At 42.9% G+C, this 15,171-nt stretch overlaps 1 protein-coding gene across 1 annotated transcript in view; it reads left to right on the top strand.

Moving 5' to 3' along the window:
* The window catches only part of zer1 (zyg-11 related, cell cycle regulator), a 61,959-nt gene that overhangs the window by 36,097 nt on the left and 10,691 nt on the right, over positions 1–15,171 (top strand). The window contains exons 13-15 of the mRNA XM_034192325.1: positions 1,850–2,038; positions 10,975–11,072; positions 11,321–11,423. Of these exons, the coding sequence (XP_034048216.1) occupies positions 1,850–2,038; positions 10,975–11,072; positions 11,321–11,423 (390 nt within the window). The remainder of the gene's footprint in view (positions 1–1,849; positions 2,039–10,974; positions 11,073–11,320; positions 11,424–15,171) is intronic.

Raw genomic sequence — 15,171 nt, 5'->3', positions numbered from 1 at the left:
GATGATACCCAGCTTTATCTATCTATGAAGCCAGAGGACACACACCAGTTAGTTAAACTGCAGGAATGTCTTACAGACATAAAGACATGGATGACCTCTAATTTCCTGCTTTTAAATTCATATAAAACTAAAGTTATTGTACTTGGCCCCACAAATCTTAGAAACATGGTGTCTAACCAGATCCTTACTCTGGATGGCATTACACTGACCTCTAGTAATACTGTGAAAAATCTTGGAGTCATTTTTGATCAGGATATGTCCTTCAGCTTTCAGGCTCCTCTCCTGTGGAACCAGCTCCCAATTTGGATCAGGGAGACAGACACCCTCTCTACTTTTAAGATTTGGCTTAAAACTTTCCCTTTTGCTAAAGCTTATAGTTAGGGCTGATGCACTGAGTGTTTCTTTCTCTTTTTGCTCTGTATGCACCACTCTGCATTTAATCATTGGTGATTGATCTCTGCTCTCTTCCACAGCATGTCTTTTTCGTGATTCTCTCCCCTCAGCCCCAACCAGTCCCAGCAGAAGACTGCCCCTCCCTGAGCCTGGTTCTGCTGGAGGTTTCTTCCTGTTAAAAGGGAGTTTTTCCTTCCCACTGTCGCCAAGTGCTTGCTCACAGGGGGTCGTTTTGACCGTTGGGGTTTTTCTGTAATTATTGTATGGCTTTTGCCTTACAATATAAAGCGCCTTGGGGCAACTGTTTGTTGTGATTTGGCGCTATATAAATAAAATTGATTTGATTTGATGCAAGCATCATGATATGGGCATGTTTCTCCTACTATGGTGTTGGGCCTATATATGGCATACCAGGTATCATGGATCAGTTTGGATATGTCAGAATACTTGAAGAGGTCATGTTGCCTTATGCTGAAGAGGACATGCCCTTGAAATGGGTGTTTCAACAAGACAGTGACCCCAAGCACACTAGTAAATGGGCAAAATCTTGGTTCCAAACCAACAAAATTAATGCCTCGCAGATGTGAAGAAATCATGAAAAACTGTGGTTATACAACTAAATACTAGGTTAGTGATTCAGCAGTTTGAACATAATAGTTTTGAGTTTGTAGCGTCAACAGCAGATGCTATTATTATTGTGAACACCCCCTTTTCTACTTTTTTTTTTTACTAATAGCCCAATTTTATAGCCTTAAGAGTGTGCATATCATGAATTCTTGGTCTTGATGGATTTGTGAGAATCTACTGAATCTACTGGTACCTTGTTTCCCATGTAACAATACGAAATGTACTCAAAACCTGGATTAATCTTTAGTCACATAGCACTACTATTATTCTGAACACTACTGTAATAGTAATTTTAATGGCTGTTTGTATAGAACCTTCCCAAGAATCAAAGCACTAAGCAAAATAAACTCCAGTAATAAAACAAGTGCCAGTAATTAAAAAAAAAAAAAAAAAAATGCTATACTGTGGCTTATACACCAGTGCGACTAATGTATGTTTTTTTTTTTTTTCCTCTTCAAGAGACGTTGCTTGACAGGTGTGTCTTGTATTCCAGAAATTACGGTACTTGAGTTACTGGCTCCTTTCTGTTGCCTCGGACTGATCTGGCCAGTCTTCTGACCTCAAAAAAACATGGCTGCCACACAAAATTTTTTTACTGTGCAGTTGTCATGATGTGAAGAACTGACTTTTTATGAGGTTAAAATACAAAGACCATTAAAACAAAGTGTTACACAGCAGTTGAATGAAATGACTAAATTCCTCCACAGTGCACAGAAGAGCACAGCGGACACTGATAGTCTCATCATGAAGTCTTTGATAAATTTCTACTGGATAGAGTTTTGGAAGTCGTGCACTAATATTTCCACCTCCTTATTTTATGCTTTGACAGTAACCTGCTGGACAGTAAGGCTGATGGGATTGAGGTGTCATACAACGCGTGCGGTGTGCTTTCACACATTATGTTTGACGGGCCGGACGTGTGGTTGATTGATGAGCCACGAAGAGATGCAGTGATGGAAAAGATGTGGGAGGCTATCGAAAGCTGGGATGTCAGCTCACGGCGCAATATCAACTATCGGTGAGGAGAGCTACATTTTTGTCATTGAAACCCCAAATAAGAGCAGCCAACCCCCCCCCCCCAAAAAAAACCCCCAACAAACAAGGTAAAGCTGCGCAACTTTAAAACACACAACTTCCAGAGTGCGCACGGTGTGCAGTGTTGGCGGCCGTAGAGAAGACAAAAGAGAAACTTGTTTGTATGCACATAACCTAAAATTCATTTCCACAGGATGATTGATTTGTGAATATGAAGGAAGCACTTTCTGGTCAATAGTACTGGCAGCAGCTGCAGCCGGTGGGCACAGAGAGTCTGTTCTGTGCTCAATAAATGGATTGTTTATTACTGTACTCATAAGCATCCAAGAATGTTACCACATTGTGTAATTTTTGTGTCTGTGTGGACTTGGCAGTTTGGCACGATGCAGATGTTCATTATGTAAGAATGAAATAATCAAATCTTGGAAATAGTTTTGTCTTTTGCACACACAGTAGCTATGTATTTATTTATTTTTAAAAATTATTTCTCTCACAACAGAGCTCTGCATCTGCCACAGATGGGGAAACATATGCGCACATTGCACAGCTCTTGTTCGTCCTTTACCGTATGGATAAAGGCGTGCAGCATAACGTGTGCTGTGTAATGGCATGAGTGCATCATGTGCTCATGTAGTTTGTGGCTGCCTTTATACAAAAATTGCCAATAATCATAATAATTCTGCTATTTTTTTTTTATTTAATTTTATCTTGTAGAGATTTGCTTTCACTGTGATACGTCATACGTAAATTGTCATACGTAAATTTAGAAATTGTAACAAAAGCCATGAATTATTAAAATTTCACATCATAAAAAGTTCAGATAGTATGAAAAAACAAAAAATCAACAGCAAAAAAACAAAACAGTGATCCACACACTTACTTTGACTTCTGTTTCATTGCTGATAGTATGAACCCAAAATATTTCATGATCACTGTGGTGAACTTCATTTAGGCCTGCTACATGCGACACTAATGCATTTACTACTTTATGTTGCTATTCCTTCTCACAACACTTACAAGATATTTTGTCATTGAAGATGGCAAGCAATAGAGTGTGTCATGTGTTATTTTGTCCCATTCTTCCTGCGAACACATCTTAAGGTGTGCTAGAGTATGGGGTCATCATCAAATTTTTCATTTCAAAATTCTCCACATATTCTCTGTTGGGGACTGGCCAGGACTGCAGATGGGCCAGTCCAGTATCCGTACCCTTCTCATCTGCAGCCATGCTTTTGTAATATGTGCACAATGAGGTTTTGCACTGTTTTGTTGAAAAATGTATGGATACCTCTGGAAAAGATTTAGTCTTGAAGGTGTCATATGTTGCTCTAAAATTTCAAAAGTATAAATTACTTTTACCAAGGGCACTGACACAAACCTAAACCATGACAGACCCTGGCTTTTGGACTTGTTGCTGAAAGCACTCTGTATGCTCCTTTTTATCTTGGTTCAGAGCACGCCGGTGTCCATTCCTTCAAAAAATAAATAAATAAATAAAAAATCTGGAATCATGTATCCACTGTATGATTGTCCATCCCAGATGCCTCTGAGCCCAGGCAAGTGTATGCCACTTCTCCCACCCAGTACATTTTTAGGTGACATTTGTGAATGTTACTCTGTATTGTCATGTTTGGCAAAGGTTTCCTAAAGTAATCCATTACACATGGGGTTATATCAACTATTGATGAACGATTCTTTGAATCGTTTCACGCTATTATGCACTGTAGCACGAGAAATATGCAGGTCCCTTCCAATGTTTCTTTGAGGGACATTGTTTTGAAACATTTCACTATTTATCTCCCAGGGTACTGATGAGGCGTTTAGCAGGCTGACATCATTAAATAGGTGGCTGGCGCAGTTTTGTGAACAGCAAGGCTTTAGCTTTATTGATAACTGGCCTTCGTTCTGGGGCCGCCGTGGCCTGCTGATGCCGGACTGCCTCCACGCTACTGGGGAAGGCTCCGCCATCTTGTCTGCGAACATAGATAGAGCTCTACAGGGAAGGTAACATTAGGAATCTACAGCAGGCCACGGAGCAGGTGATTAGAGACCCTGCAAGGCTTATGACAAATGTGAGTGTGGAATCCATTAGCTTAGCGGGGAAATTAGTGCAGAAAATCCACTATGGTGATAGTGCAGTTTATCTGCCAGGGAGGGAAATTCAACAAGTTGTCTGTGGCCTGCTCCCATAGACGTGTCCATAAAAATCATAGAGGGATATGCTTTGCAAACTTAATACCCATTACTATATTGGATCATGTTGAAATTGAGGATGGCCCAGTGGTTGTTCCAGTAATAGCAAAGATTTCGTGTCTGCTACCTACAACGCACGTGGAATGTCTCAAACCTAAACCTACTTCTAGGCATCTTATATATGCTACTCTGGAACCACTCCTAAACCCAAACAGTTCAACTGTCAACCCCACTGAGGTCCTTAGACTGGGTCTCATTAACATAAGATCACTGTCCTCAAAATCATTGTTGATTAATGATTTAATTATTGATCATCACTTAGATATGACTGGGTTATGTGAAACCTGGCTTAAACCTACAGCTGTCCTCCCCTTGAATAAAGCCTGCCACCCAGCATATACATTTAGTCACATCCCTTGTGATGCGAAGCAAGGCGGGGGTGTTGCTGTTATTTATAAATCTAGGTTTAGCTTATTAGCTGTTGGGGGTCACAAATATAACTCGTTTGAGCATCTGATTCTCTGCTCTGCTCAGGATATTACGCATTGCCAAGGTCAGAAGAATAAAAATCAGCCGTATTACTTTGTCACTGTATATAGGCCTCCTGGCCCATATTCTGAATTCTTAGATGAATTTGGTGCGTTCATCTCTAACTTGTCAATTAGTGCAGATAACATTCTGATCATTGGTAACTTTAACGTTCATATAAATAAGCCTTCTGATCCCCTCTGCAAATCATTTATGGAAATTGTGGATGCATTAGGATTTCGGCAATGCATTCAGGATTTGATGCACATTAGTGGAAATACCCTGGATCTGGTTCTCACACATGGTATTGCTGTCACAAATATTGACATCATGCCTCTTAAATCAGTGGTCTCTGATCACTCACTTAAGTTTACAGTTTTGCTGCCATTATTTATCACTGCAGCGATGCATCAACTCCTCAACTAACACTGAAATAGAAGCTAGACTGCCTGATGTCTTAGCCTCACTTTTGACAAATACCCAGTCAGTAGACAGACTTGTGGATAGTTTAAACTCAGTGCTCAAAACAACACTCGACATGATTGCACCACCTGTGTTGAAACCGCGCTCCCCCAAGTCGCAGTCACCTTGGTTCAATGATTACCTGCATGACCTCAAGCATAAAGCAAGAGGTTTACAACGGAAATGGCATCGTTCAAAATTAGAAGTATTCCACCTTGCGTGGCGTGATGCTATCTTAGACTATACGCATGCATTATTGGCTACAAAGCGGACCTATTACTCTGATTTGATCAACAAAAACAAGCATAACTCAACGTTCTTGTTCGACACAGTGGCAACACTTATTCATGGACAACCACCTGTAGTTCGCGCTCCTTTTACAGCACAAGATTTCCTAGATTACTTTGAGAAGAAAATAGATGACATTAGGTTGAACATATCCCAGCATGCCTTAACCCAGCCACTACACCCTGCTATTGAGGTGGGCACTACTACTGAGGTATTACCTAGATTTACAGAATTTGATAGTATCTCTCTAGACATGCTGATGAAACTCGTAATGTCAACAAAAAGCACAACCTGTTTATTTGATCCTATACCAACAAAATTGTTTAAGGACCTGTGGCCCACTCTTGGGCCGATTGTGCTGGAAATTATTAATCTTTATTTAACTTCTGGATCTGTTCCTAAACATTTCAAATCTGCAGTGATTAAACCATTACTTAAGAAACCTAATCTTGACCCTTGTGTATTGAAAAACTATTGGCCGATATCAAATCTATCATTTTGCTCTAAAATTCTGGAAAAAGTGGTGTCACGACAGCTCGTAGACTATCTTACTGAGAATAATCTCTTTGAGCCACTGCAGTCTGCTTTTAGAAAATGTCATTCCACAGAGACGGCTCTCACTAAAGTGGTGAATGATCTTCTGCCTACAATGGACTTGGACACCACTACGGTTCTGCTGCTGTTAGATCTCAGTGCTGCATTTGATACCGTGGATCATCATATTCTACTTATTAGGCTGGAAAATAATTTTTGGATTACTGGGAGTGCCCTTGCATGGCCGACGTCATACTTGACCAGTCGTTCTCACTGTGTTTTGTACAGCAACACTACCTCTAATCTTAGTGACATGAAATTTGGGGTTCCTCAGGGGTCCGTCTTAGGCCCCCTGCTTTTCTCCCTTTACATAGCACCCCTTGGGCACATATTGCAGCGTTTTGGGATTACCTTTCACTGCTATGCAGATGATACTCAGTTATAAATGCCGATAACTGCTGGTAATCTCGTTCACATAAAATCCTTAGAAGATTGCCTTGCAGCAGTGAGAAGTTGGATGTCTAGAAACTTCCTACTTTTAAACTCTGATAAGACTGAAATGTTCTTGGTCCAGTGAGACATCGGCATCAATTTGACCAGTTAATACTCAGCCTAGGCTCATGTGTTATACATCACACTTACAAAGTGAGGAACCTTGGGGTAATTTTTGATCCTTCGTTGTCCTTTGGCCTCCATATTAGAAATATTACTAGGACTGCTTTCTTCCACCTGCAAAATATAGCGAAGACTCGTCCCATCCTGTCTATGGCTGATGCTGAGACCCTGATCCATGTGTTCATCTCTTCTAGATTGGACTACTGCAATGTTCTGTTTTCTGGTTTACCGCAGTCTAGCATTAGGGGTCTCCAATTAGTTCAAAATACTGCAGCCAGACTTTTGACACGAAGCAGAAAGTTCGACCACATTACACCCATTTTGGTGTCTCTTCACTGGCTTCCTGTCCCAGTGGGATCAGATTTTAAGGTTCTGCTACTAACCTATAAAATTATTCATGGACTGGCACCTCCCTACCAAGCTGACCTAATTAAACCTTACATACTGGCCCGGGCTTTATGTTCTCAGGGTGCAGGACTACTTTGTGTCCCTAGAGTGAATAAGAAGTCTCCGCATCACAGAGCTTTCTCTTATCATGCCCCTGTTCTGTTGAATGATCTCCCTGCGTCAATAAAACAGTCAGATTCTGTGGAGACTTTCAAGTCCAGACTTAAGATGCACTTATTTTCCCTTTCATATGGCTAGCATACTGGTACAGTTTTGTTTTACGCTTTTTACTCTTTTAATTCATGTTATTAGTAATTGGAGCGGGCCGCAGCCTCAACTTCACCTAAATTCTGGGTCTTTTAGTGAAGTTTATGGCTAGTGGCCGGCGATCACCTAAGTATTTCTTCTGTTTTCTTGTTGTTTAATGCTGGCAAACTATACAGTATTTTTTGTCTTTTTGATGCCTGATTCTGTTTTTTCTCTGTTTAAGGTGCAGCTCCATCCAGAGATGGGTGTTGTATTTGTGTTGGTGATCCTCCTGTCCTGTGCACCAACAGCAGTTCTTGTATATTCATCCATGAATTGTTTCTGTAATTTATGTTTGTAGCATGGCCCAAGCAGAGGTTCACCCCTTTGAGTCTGGTCTGCTTGAGGTTTCTTCCTCAGAGGGAGTTTTTCCTTACCACTGTTGCTCTAAGGTAACCTTACCTTGCTTGGTAAGGTTAGACCTTACCTGTGTGAAGCGCCTTGAGGCGCTATATAAAGGAAAATAAATTGAAATTGAAATATCTCACACATTTATTAAGAAATTAGAGATCCTCTGCCCATCTTTACTCCTCAAAGACTCACCTTTCTTGGAAACTGCGTTTGTAGAAAGTCGTGATTACAATCAGCTGTTTACATCACCTGTTGAAATTACATCATTTATTTATTTATTTTTACCTAATAACCATCCCTAAATTGACCCTGTTCCAACCTTAAATGCATAATGGGTTTGTATTAACAAATGAAATAAAATTTGGTTCATACTGTCTGCAATGAAACTGAAATCAAAGTGAATATGAAGATCTCTTTTTTTTGTCCTTTTTTTATGATGTGCATTGTCCATATTGTCCCAGCATTTTCCGATTCGGGTTTGTATTTTCAAATTTATGTCATTCAAAAACATTTTTATTGTATAAAAGCTCAGTGCTGCCCAAACTGTTCCATGCCACCTTGTTTATTTGTTGTCTGTATGTATCCAAACTTTGTGATGGAGTCTGTGGTCTACCACGGCTCTCAGCCAGTGCATGATGGGAAAGCAAATTATTAAATTTCAGTATACGAGGTCTGTTAGAAAAGCATCCGACCTTTTTATTTTTTTCAAAAACTATATGGATTTGAATCACGTGTGATTGCATCAGCCAAGCTTGAACCTTCGTGCGCATGCGTGAGTTTTTTCACGCCTGTCGGTTGCGTCATTCGCCTGTGAGCAGGCTTTGTGTGAGCACTGGTCCACCCCTCTTGTCGTTTTTTTATTGCGAATAAATGTCTGAACGATTTGGAGCTTTGCTGCATCAATTTTTTTCCAGAAACTGTGAGAGACCTCCAGGTGGACACCGTTCGGAAAATTAATATGATTTTCAGGGACGATTTTGTGGGGATTACACAGATTAAGGAGTGTTACTGCCGCTTTAAGGACGGCCCACTGCGTCTGAGAGCGTGCCGCGCTCCAAGCGCCGATCGACAGGCTCACACCCAGCTGAAACAACCAGATCATTTCCAACGTGAAGGCTTTGTTGATCCGGGACATCGTCTGACTTTCACAAAAAGGCAGGAGACGTGGACATCAGCACTTTTTCGGCACATTCCACTGTTACAGGAGTTTTTTTCATGGAAAGAAAAGCGGAGGATTGCGCCACCATGCCGTTCATGGAGCGGGACAAAACCACCTCCGTGTTGGTCTCACAGGACGGCTTTGAGATGGCTTTCAGACGTGTGACTAACCGAGAAATTGTGGATGAGCCTGGACATGCCAGAACATGTCCTGTGAGGCTTCATCACGGCGTTGCTTTGCACCATGCGGCTCCACCGCGACGCGCGGAATTACTCCGCACGTCTGTCTCAATGTGCCGAAAAAGTGCTGAAGTCCACGTCTTCCGCAATTCCTGTGCTAGTCAAATGACATACCGGCTCAAGACAGCGTCCAGTTTAGAAATGAACGGCACATTCCACTGTTAAAGGAGTTTTTTTCATGGAAAGAAAAGCGGAGGAGTGCCGCGCGTCGCGGTGGAGCCGCATGGTGCAAAGCAACGCCGTGATGAAGCCTCACAGGACATGTTGGGGCATGTCCAGCTTATGCTCAATTTCTCGGATAATCACACAACTGAATAGCAACCAGAAGCCGTCTGAAAGCCACCTGAAAACCGTCCTGTGAGACCAACACGGAGGTGGTTTTGTCCCGCGCCATGAACGGCACGGTGGCACAATCCTCCGCTTTTCTTTCCATGAAAAAAAACTCCTGTAACAGTGGAATGTGCCAAAAAAAATGCTGATGTCCACGTCTCCTGCCTTTTTGTGAAAGTCAGACGACGTCCCGGATCAACAAAGCCTTCACGTTGGAAATGATCTGGTTGTTTCAGCGGGGTGTCAGCCTGTCGATCGGCGCTCGGAGCGCGGCGCGCTCTGACGCTGTGGGCTGTCCTTAAAGTGGCAGTAACATTCCTTAATCTGTTTAATCCCCACAAAATCATCCCTGAAAACCATATTAATTTTCCGAACGGTGTCCACCTGGAGGTCTCTCACAGTTTCTGGAAAAAAATTGATGCAGCAAAGCTCCAAATCGTTCAGACATTTATTCGCAATAAAAAAACGACGAGAGGGTGGGCCACTGGTCACACAAAGCCTGCTCACAGGCGAATGATGCAACCGACCGGCGTGAAAAAACTCACGCATGCGCACGAAGGTTCAAGCTTGGCTGACGCAATCACACGTGATTCAAATCCATATGGTTTTTGAAAAAAATAAAAAGGTCGGATACTTTTCTAACAGACATCGTATATAATTCTCTTTGGACATTTTTGATAGAAATTCAGGAATATAATTTTGGTCTAATTTGTGCTTTGATGCCTCAACATAGGGCTGCACGGTGGCTTAGCGGATAGCACTGTTGCCTCGCAGCAAGAAGGTCATGGGATTGATTTCCACCTCTGGTCTTTCTGCGTGCATGCTCTTACTGTGTTTGTGTGGTTTCCTCCCACATCCGAAGACACGCAGGTTAGGTGGATTGGAAACTTTAAAATTGTCCGTAGGTGTGCATGTGGGTGTGAATGTGTTTGTTGTCTATATGTGGCCTTGTGACAGACTGGCGTCCTGTCCAGGTTGTACCCCGCCTCATGCCCCATGCCTGCCGGGATAGGCTCCAGCCCCCCATGACCCTTAACTGGAGTAAGCGGTTGAAGATGAGTGAGTGAACGCCACAATATAAGGAATACATTAGGCATAGCATTTTTTTAAACACATTACAGAGTTATTATAATCTTCTGTGAGATTTCAGCTAGCGTAAAAAACAGACAACCCCCCCCCCCCCCCCCCCCCCAAGAAAAAGAAAAATAATCAAACAAACAAAAAAAAAAACCATCCAGAAGCAGGAGTACATCGTTCAGCTTCTTATATCATCCAGCGATTGATTGGACAGACAAACAGGCATGCTGATGCTGCTGGGTAAGAAAATACCACTCAGCCAAACTTGACCTGAGAGGAGAAAAACAAAAACCTGATCTTGGTGTTTGACAAAGACGTCTTAAACGCAAACGGTTTTTGGGGTTGAGGCCATGTTCATGCCTATTGTAGCATCATTAAATTTCCTACAGAGGCACAGATAAGTCACAACATATAGGACACGTTTTTTGAATTTTAAATTTGAATTCTCAGGTCATTCGACCCTATTCTACGTCTGCTGCCTCAGACGATCTCTCCTGTCAGTCAGCACTGGGCTACATGGGCTCTTTACAACTTGGTGTCAGTTTACCGTGAGTATCTGCTCCACTGTTTCTCAGTGTCAATACAAAGCAGTTTGCATGAACACTCGTAATTCCCTAACCAGTGTTTCAGTGTTTTTTCCATTCTCTTATTTCAGCTTGTTTGCTATCTTAAGGTTTGTCCAGTAATTATAATTGTGTGTTTTTGTTTTTTTTTTAAGGCTGCTTTTACAGTATAATTCTACTGAACACTAACTTGTAAGAATAATTCTCATAATTTCCATTCCCTTTTTCTGTAGCAACCAAGTATTGTCCTTTGTTGATAAAAGAAGGAGGAATGGCTCTTCTGGAGCAAGTTCTGGAACTGCACACTTCAAAGTTTGTGACAAAGGACATGGCCAGGTAACACCCATAATTTACTTTCCTGTATGTTTTACTGCTCGTGCAGCAGATAACTGAAACAATCCTGCAAAAGGTGATACAAGAATCAAATTCAGCACAAATACTCCTTACACATTACTCTTTTGAAATAACCGATTAGCCACCTGAATTTTCAATAGGCAGCCAGGTAGGGGTCAAGTTAAGAATTACACAGAGGTCAAAATTAAAAGATGCTCGAATCATATTGAAATATATGACATTATTCGTTTGATCAAAGCGATTCCAAAAAGGTATAGTTTGGACTATCTGTGATTGAATGTTATGGAGTTATGGGGTAAAAACGGCAAGAATGGTGACAAAGGTCAATTTCATTTTGTACAAGGGTCAAACATTAAAGTTGCCTCAATTTTGGTAAAAAGTGATGCAAATTATTGGTTGAGCTAATAGGATGAATAAAAGGAATAGTTTTGACAGTGTTGAATGTTTGGTCTCCCATGTAAAGGTCAAACAAGGTCAACGTCCATTGGATTCTATGACATGTCACATATGTCAACCCGTAACATGATAACTAACCATGACACGTGGTCCAAACTATTTCTGTTAACTCAGCTATGACTCTGTGGCTGCTGGGATAGGCTCCAGCCCCCCACAACCCTAATTAAAAAATATATATATAAAAATTTAAAAGGACCTTTGAACATGTTTCCTATTATTTTCCCAATAATTGCTTGAAGGAAAAACTGATTCAGCAGATTATAGCCAAATTGATTTGTTGTAGTCACAATAAAGTGTATTTTATTTATCAACTCATGTTTCATAGTTAGCATGACAAAGGAAACCTACTGAAATTGTTGGCTATAGGCGCCTTCCATCCATCCATCCATCCATTTTCTTACGCTTTATCCGGAGTCGGGTCGCGGGGGCAGCAGTTCAAGCAAAGCCGCCCAGACCTCCCGATCTATACACACCTCTCCCAGCTCCTCCGGGGGAACCCCAAGGCGTTCCCAAGCCAGCCGAGAGATGTAGTCCCTCCAGCGTGTCCTGGGTCTTCCCTGGGGCCTCCTACCAATGGGACATGCCCGGAACACCTCTCTGGCGAGGCGTCCAGGGGGCATCCGGAAAAGATGCCCGAGCCACCTCAACTGACTCCTTTCGACGTGGAAGAGCAGCGGCTCGACTCCGAGCTCCTCCAGAGTGACCGAGCTCCTCACCCTATCTCTAAGGGAGTGCCCAGCCACCCTGCGGAGGAAACTCATCTTGGCCGCTTGTATTCGCGATCTCGTTCTTTCGGTCATGAGCCAAATCTCATGACCATAGGTGAGGATTGGAATGTAAATCGAGAGCTTTGCCCCCCTACTCAGCTCTCTTCACCACGACGGTCCGCTACAGCGACCACATCACTGCAGATGCTGCACCGATCCGTCTGTTGATCTCACGCTCCATCCATCCCTCACTCGTGAACAAGACCCCGAGATACTTAAACTCCTCCACTTGAGGCAAGGACACTCCACCGACCTGAAGAGGGCAAAGCACCTTTTTCCGGTCGAGAACCATGGCCTCGGATTTGGAGGTGCTGATTTTCATCCCGGACGCTTCACACTCGGCTGCAAACCGCCCCAGTGCACGCTGAAGGTCCTGATTTGACAAAGCCAACAGAACCACATCGTCCGCAAACAGCAGACGAGATTCTGTGGTTCCCAAACCAGACCCCCTCTACACCCTGGCTGCGCCTAGAAATTCTGTCCATAAAAATAATGAACAGAACCGGTGACAAAGGGCAGCCCTGGCGGAGGCCAGCGTGCACTGGAAACAGGTTTGACTTACCACCGGCAATGTGAACCAAGCTCCTGCTGTGGTCATACAGGGACCGGATAGCCCTTAGCAAAGGACCCCGTACTCCCAGAGCACCCCCCACAGGGTGCCCCGAGGGACATCGTCAAACGCTTTCTCCAGATCCACAAAACACGTGGACTGGTTGGGTGAACTCCCATGAACCCTCGAGCACCCGATAGAGCGTGTAGAGCTGGTCCAGTGTGCCGCGACCAGACGAAAACCATAGTGCTCCTCCTGAATCCGAGGTTCAACCATCGGTCAAATTATCCTCTCCAGTACTCTGGAATAGACCTTCCCGGGGAGGCTGAGGAGTGTGATCCCCCTATAGTTGGAACACACCCTCCGGTCCCCCTTCTTAAACAGAGGGACCACCACCCCGGTCTGCCAATCCAGAGGCACTGTCCCTGATCGCCACGCGATGTTGCAGAGGCGTGTCAATGAAGACAGTCCCACAACATCCAGAGACTTAAGGTACTCAGGACGGATTTCATCCACCCCAGGAGCCTTGCCACCGAGGAGCTTTCTAATCACCTGTTGATGATTAGAAAGCTTGATGTTAAACTGACCTGTTATGGGCTTCTGAAACAGTTGATAGATGTATTTTATAACTTAAAAACAGGACAGATGCTAACACTTTAGCATGTCTATGGCATTTTCAATGTTAAAGTTAGCATTAAGTTGAGCCATTATCAGGCCTCCCTCCCTAGTGCACAAAGGATTCTGGGATACTCTAAAACCATGAATTATTATTTCACTGATTTTATATACTTTATTAAGGCCCTGTCACACCTTGACGATTTAGCCTGTATTAAATGCTGGCATGCTGGCATACATCTAATAAATTAATGCAGCTATCACACCTTAAGGATTAACCAGTGTATGTCGACAGCCCAGTTTCCACCCAGTGGTTCGGGTCGGTACTGCACGATGTGGTGCGGGTCATTTTTTATCTTGGTGGAACATTTTCATTGTGTACAGAATGCTGATGAGTGGACTGGCTGTGGTAAACGCTGCAGTGAATGAATTAAGTGCTGTGACTCTTTAAACTTTTAAAGCGCAGAGCGGTTGCTTTTTGATCAGGTCATCCCAGACCTGAATAATGAAACGCTGTGACGATTTTTTTTTTTTTTTTTACTTTTAATGCACCAGTTGACTGCGATCAGGTGTGAGCAGACCTAAATTAAGTGCTGTGTGATCTGTCGGTGTGGTGATCACACGACAGATCACAGTGACGGCGCTTTAAAAGTTTAAAGAGTCACAGTGCTTTATTTGATCACACCTGATCAGTCAGGTCAACTGGTGCTTTAAAATTTTAAATCATCGCTGTGCTTCGGTGTGTTCAGATCTGGCACTGGCATCCTCTGAGAAATGCACCTCCAGCAGAAAAACTACCGAATCACTAAAGTATTTTCAGACATCGTTTTCCAAAATCAGAAGCTTTAGGTGGATTATGTGTCCGTCAAACTGTGACGATGGATCAGACTGAAGAAAACAGGTAATATTTACTCCGTGTGTGAATGAGACAGTCTGTCCACATGAAGAATGCAGGTTTCAGCCAATCAGTGGCCAGCTTTGATGGACGTTTTTAGACTTGTGTAAATTACAAGAAACGTGTGCCAACAATCGCATAACTTACCTACAATTTATGTCCCGCATGTGCAGGATGTATGAGTCATTCGCTGGCATTCGAAAATTTTCAGCATCAATCAATCAATCAATTTTATTTATATAGTGCCAAATCACAACAAACAGTTGCCCCAAGGCGCTTTATATTGTAAGGCAAGGCCATACAATAATTACGTAAAAACCCCAACGGTCAAAAAGACCCCCTGTGAGCAAGCACTTGGTGACAGTGGGAAGGAAAAACTCCCTTTTAACAGGAAGAAACCTCCAGCAGAACCAGGCTCAGGGAGGGGCAGTCTTCTGCTGGGACTGG

Source organism: Thalassophryne amazonica, chromosome 17 (genome assembly GCF_902500255.1).
Source record: "Thalassophryne amazonica chromosome 17, fThaAma1.1, whole genome shotgun sequence".
Classification (NCBI taxonomy): domain Eukaryota; kingdom Metazoa; phylum Chordata; class Actinopteri; order Batrachoidiformes; family Batrachoididae; genus Thalassophryne; species Thalassophryne amazonica.
The sequence above is the reverse complement of the archived record's forward strand: the minus strand, read 5'-3'. Positions and strand labels throughout refer to the sequence as shown.